Source organism: Eublepharis macularius, chromosome 4 (genome assembly GCF_028583425.1).
Source record: "Eublepharis macularius isolate TG4126 chromosome 4, MPM_Emac_v1.0, whole genome shotgun sequence".
In the NCBI taxonomy this organism is placed as follows: domain Eukaryota; kingdom Metazoa; phylum Chordata; class Lepidosauria; order Squamata; family Eublepharidae; genus Eublepharis; species Eublepharis macularius.
The window spans coordinates 178,749,867-178,755,643 of record NC_072793.1 but is presented as its reverse complement, the minus strand read 5'-3'; the positions used below and the strand labels follow the sequence as shown (position 1 = coordinate 178,755,643).

Below are 5,777 nucleotides of genomic sequence, written 5' to 3'. Positions count from 1 at the left end.
AAATATTCAAATAAGGCAGGGATCTGCAATATCTTTTTCTACCAGTCCTCAGCTGAGGACACCCTGGGTAGTGGAGAGCTAAACCACAGACCACTATATAGTATGACTATAACTGAGAAAGGTTACCAGAAGATGAGAGCAAGCACAGTGCATGTTGGCCATTCTCAAGTCTTATCAGTATTAACATTTTATTTGCCTCCCTACCGTCCTCCTAGCCTTCTGTTACCCATTCAAGGATCCAGGAACATCAGGAAGGCTGGACCCTCGTATGTTTGGGGACCTGTCAGTCTGTTGAGGACAGGGATGAGCAGGGGACAAGGCATAGGACAGCCCTTTGGAGGCCTCAAGAGACAGTAAGAAAGCATCTCCAAGGCAGGCAGACCCCAAAGAAAGAAGGCTGGTTTTCCATTCCTCTCCCCTCCTGTTCTTTCCTAGATTTTCCTTCCATAGGGACAATAATACGCTGGCACCACACTGATTAAAGCTGAGGGCAGAAGTGTTAAAACAATTCCCCCTCGTTGTTATGTTGGGGCAAAAGCCCTATACCCATAACTTCTTCCAGTATCCCTCAAAATATGCAACCTAAAAATTCTGGGGAGGGGGGATTATGGCAGTTGAAGGTACATTGTATAATGAAGATCGGTGAAATATCTCTCGCTGTTAGTGTTTGGTCCACAGTGTTAAGACTCCATGACATTCAGTGATTCTGCATCTATATAGATTTTCCCGACTCATTATGAAGGAGATAGAATGAAGAGAAGGCATTGACTAAACACATCTTAAGTATTAAGTACCAGTCATTTTTTCCTTCCTAGCTGCTCTCTGGTGTTCAGGTGAGACTTGAATATAATAATGTAGCATTTGGGGAAGAAGATACAAGCCAATAAGCCTCCATTAGAGACCAAGATGGAGAAGATCTCCACGGCCACCATGTCTTTCCCCTTGGTGCTCAGGTAGGTGGGGACAAAGGAGATCCAAACACTGCAGAAGACCAGCATGCTGAAGGTGATCAGCTTGGCTTCATTGAAAGAATCTGGCAATGTCCGGGCTAGGAAGGCCACCATGAAACTGATGGTGGCCAGAAGACCCATGTAGCCCAGTACAAGGTAGAACATGATGTCCGAGCCTTCATTGCATTGAATGGTTATATAACTGATTTGGGAGTGCATGTCAGATTCTGGGAAGGGGGGCGAAGTTGCCAGCCACAGTGCACAGATGCCAGTTTGAATTAAAGAACAGGGAATGATGACTGACATGGCCAGTCTCTTCCCCACCCACTTCCTCATCCTGTTCCCTGGCTTGGTGGCCATGAAGGCAACAGCCACAGTGACCGTTTTGGCTAATATGCAAGACACGGCAATAGTGAAGATAATGCCAAACAGGGTTTGCCTGAAGAGGCAGGTCACCATCCCAGGCTGGCCAATGAATAGGAAGGAGCACAGAAAGCCAATCAGCAGAGAGAAGAGCAGGACACAGGCGATGCTTCGATTGTTGGCTTTGACGATGGGGGTGTTCCAGTGTGTACCAAAGATCCCCATTACTGAAACTGTGGCCAGAAGACATAAAACAGCAATAGAAGTCAAGCCTATTCCCATGGGGTCCTCGTAGGATAAATAGGTTATGAATTTGCGAATGCACGTATCCCTTTTCTCATTTGAATATTCATCTTCTGGGCATTTCTCACATTCATCTGCATCTGAAATTCATAAATGTTTGTTTTAATAATTGCCTGTTTTAATGATTCCTAATTGTGCTAGTTGCTCATGAGAAGGGTTATTATGATAAATTCTCTTCCTTCCTCTTTACTCACTTTCTCCCTAAAATTCCCATGAAGGAGGAGAATGGAGAAATCCTGACCCAGGTTATGTACAGATCTCTTCTGCTACCCTTCCAACAGAAGTTCATATTGTCTGTAGCAGGCAGGACTCAACCAATAAAAATAACAACAACTGCACTAGTATGCTGTTCTTCAAGACATATTAGTGCCTCACCTAGAGTGGGTGAGGCACTTGTCATGTCCATCTCTGACAAAACTAAGGGGGGGAGGGGTTAACTGCTCCTTTGATCTCTCAGAGCCTGTCTGGTGCCATGGTTAGAATGTTGGATTAGGATCAAGGAGATCCAGATTGGAGCCCCGACTTGGCCATATTAATTTGGTGGCTGACTTCGGGCCCGGTTGTTGTGAGTATAAATGGAGTAGAGGGGAACAATGTAAGCCTCCTTTCTTCCCCTTTGGGGACAATGGTGGGGGCTATAACACTTGCTATACATCTAATTTTGACAAACTAGTTTGCAAAAGTGGGTGATCACATTTGCTGTTGCTGTATCTGCTATTGCTGCACCTCTTTGGGCAGGAGGAAGAAATGCTTCTTCAGCATACAAACTACTATTAAATATGTCAAGCAGATCAAGCTTCCAGGTTGGCGTGTGGAGCTCCCAGTACAACAAATAATGACGGGCAGGGATGAAGTTGCAATAGGTGTATTAATTTGATTTTTCAAATAGAAATCACAGAGAAATGGCTTTTGTAAAAGAGAGTAAGAGGAATCTTTGACTATTTTTAAGGAAATGAATTTTGCCAAAAGAAAATCCCCTCCCCATGACAAGTGTCCTGCTGAGTTTAGGAAAGGAATAGTAGTTTAGTATCAGTAAAGAATATTTTGTCAATACTGCGCACAAAGTTGTTACAGTAAGTTAGAATAACAGAATTAGTGAAGCCCATGTTTTGAATTGCTATTGTGATGCTTCTTCACACTCCCTTGGAGCTGTTTGCTTAGACAGCAGCCAGTTTGGATAGACCGGGGATGATTTCACATCCTTTTGCACACATCTCGCTTTTACTTGCTATCACACTCTAACACATCTTAATATCAATTGTGTCTTCCATGTGCTAACTGATTAGAGAATCCCTTGTAATGTGTAGTTGGGTCCTGAGTCAGCTTAGACACTCCAAGGATTGGGCTTGATTACAACAACGTGATTAAAGTGAAAAAGATAAGTGTGAGAATAACGTGGTGGGTCCTCACTTCCTTTGTTCCTCAATGCATCTCCTTGCCAAAGCAAACAGCTTTTCTTGGCTTTCCTCCACCACAGTTGAGCAGCTGGTGCTTCAGAAGAGCCCAGGAGACAACACCCTTGGGCCTTCCAGCAGCAATCATTCAGAAACAGCCACCTACATCACAGCAGGACAGTTGGTTTCATAACTCCAAACATTTTATGAGTTCTAGCAGTTCCCATTGCAGCCATGGGAGCCACGGTAGGCATTTTTATCACGGTACCCACAACCTTTCCTCAAAATCCCAAGAGGTCCAATGAGCACAATTATGTGATGAACCGCTATCCTAAGTGGACATATCCTATTATATAAAAGGCAAGCCGTACTACTGATGACTCACCTCTTAACCTGATGCATCTACCTTCAGCAGGTAGCCCAGGCTGAGATAAGGAGCGGAGCAGGTGACAATGCCACCCAGCGCCTTCACCTGGCTGGAATCAGGCACAGAGCAGGAAGCAGTGCCCACCCCCTTCATCCAGCTGGGATCAGGCACAGAGTGGACAGAAATGCTCACTCCTCCTTTACCCTGCTGGAATCAGGAGTGTTATGTTTGCTATTATCATTGTAAAGAGATACACGTAAAGCCAGGAGTGGCTTATATTGTATGGCATTTATTTTTTGAAATATAGAAATAGCTGGATGCCCCTGAGGAAGTCCTTATGGACGAAGAACTATAGGAAAATCTGCTGGTCTTAGTTCCGAGCACCGCTGGGCTTTCCAACTTTCATCTTTGGACCAGCCACGTACTTTTCCATCTTGGCATTTGAAAAATTTGAAAAAAGAAAAAAAGAAAAAAGCTAAAGAAGACACGTTATTTTGAGTCTTTAAAGACTTTTCCTGCTGCATTGCTGTCACACCCTCAGGTCCTCTTGCAGAGGACTCTTGTTTCTATGTATTATGAATAAGATTGCTGAAAAATGTTGAAAAATGATATGATATGTAATATGATGTAATTATGTATTATTGTTAAAATCACTTGAAAAGGTTTATAAACTGTTGCACTATAGTATTGTAGAATTTTCCGTCCCGATGGTCTTTTGACCACCTTTATTTAGTGACTGGAATCAGGAGTGGAGAGGGTGGCAATGCATGTCCACCTTCACCTGACTGAGATCAGACACGGAGCAGTCAGCAGTGCCACCCCCTTCACCTGGTCAGAATCAGGAGTGGAGCAGGTGGAAATGCCTGCCTCCCTTCATCTGGTTGGAATCAGGCATGGAGCAGGCAGCAATGTCTGCACCCTCTTCACCTGACCAGGATCCGGCAAGGAGCAGGAGGCAATGCCCACTCCTCTTCACCCAGCTGAGATCAGGTGCAGAGCAGGTGGCAATTCCCGCCCCCTGCCTTTCCTAGGCAGGATCAGGTGTGCAGCAGGAGGCAATGCCTGCCTTCCCTTCACCCGGCCAGGATCATTAGCGGAGCAGGCGGCAATGCCCATCCCCCTTCACCCAGCCGGGATCAGGCATGAAGCAGCTGGCAATATCCCTCCTTCACCTGGTTTGGATCAGGTGTGGAGCAGAAGGCAATGCCCACCGCACCTTCACCCAGCCAGGATCAGGTGTATAGCAGGCAGCAGAGCCACCCCCTTCACTTGGCCAGGATCAGGCACAGAGCAGGCAATAATGTCCCCCCTTCACTAGGCTGGGATGAGGTGTGGTCTAGGCAGCAATGCCCACCTCCCCCCCCTTTCATCCAGCCAGGATCTGGCACAGAAAAGGAGGCAATGTGCGACTGCCCGCCCTCCCCTTTCTAGAGCCTATTGTATTCCCCCCTCCCCACAATGGACTTCGTTGCTAGTTATTTATACATTAAAATGGGTGGAGAAATGAGAAAATCTACATCAGGTGGACGCAGTCCATGAGGCTTTCACTGAATATCCATTTTTCAGAAGGTTGGGATTGGCAATTCCCTTAATATATTCAGTGCACTGGAAAGACAATACTTGGAGGAGCACCAAATTGGAAACATCTCAAGCTTTTCTCTTGAAGGTTTACATCCTGTTACTTACCCATCTGGACTGCAACTTTTCCTTCTGGGCACTGAGCACAATTGTAGCAACAAACTTGCTTCCCTTCTTGAACAATCCTGCTATGTCCGGTGGGGCAGCTCTCAACACACCTGCTGTGAGGGACTCTCTAAAGATAAGCACAAGGAAGGGGTTGTTGAGGGAAATGCTCTGCTTTTCCCTTACAGCTATGATTCTTGATTCCAACTCCTTGGCCAAAGAACACACCAGAAATTACATTCTCCCCACTTGATCTCAAATATTTGATAAGAGAAAGAAAAGGAGCTGGGTAAGAAGAAGAACCAGCGTTATGTCCTCCATATACATCTCTGCTTCCCTCAAGAAATATTCCTCATTGAGCATCTTCGAGTTGAAATATTCCTCATTGAGAAGCAACTGCAGAATTTCCTGAAGGAGACCTCTGCCCTAGATCCCTTCCAGTCTGGTTTCCGCCCGGGACATGGGGTCAAGACATTGCTGGTCGCCCTCACAGATGATCTCCACAGACATCTGGATCCGGGTGGATCAGCACTGCTGATTTTACTGGATCTGTGCTGGTGCAGATTTTCGGGCTTGGGTGTCACCAATACACGGATGACACCCAGCTTTATCTGTTGTTGGACGGGCCACCTGGATCGGCCCCTGATGCCTTGGAGCGTGCTTTTGAGGCTGTGGCTGGTTGGTTGAGACAAAGTCGGCTGAAATTGAATCCCACAA

At 45.9% G+C, this 5,777-nt stretch overlaps 1 protein-coding gene across 1 annotated transcript; it reads right to left on the bottom strand.

Annotated features, from left to right (window-relative positions):
- Positions 1-797: 797 nt before the first annotated feature.
- On the bottom strand, positions 798-2,022 carry LOC129327952 (vomeronasal type-2 receptor 26-like). The gene is made up of 2 exons (XM_054976700.1): positions 1,992-2,022; positions 798-1,696 (listed from the first exon to the last, which is right to left on the bottom strand). The coding sequence occupies exons 1-2, from the start codon at positions 2,020-2,022 to the stop codon at positions 798-800; spliced, it is 930 nt and encodes a 309-aa protein (XP_054832675.1).
- Between the last annotated feature and the right edge of the window lie 3,755 nt (positions 2,023-5,777).

What these genes read in the sequence shown, in the direction of transcription:
- LOC129327952 (XM_054976700.1), bottom strand. Translation starts at nt 2,022, where the DNA reads ATGGACATGACAAGTGCCTCACCCACTCTAG. An exon ending in AAGTGCCTCACCCACTCTAG is followed by an intron (nt 1,697 to 1,991) that starts GTGAGGCACTAA and finishes TATGAATTTCAG; the next exon opens with ATGCAGATGAATGTGAGAAA.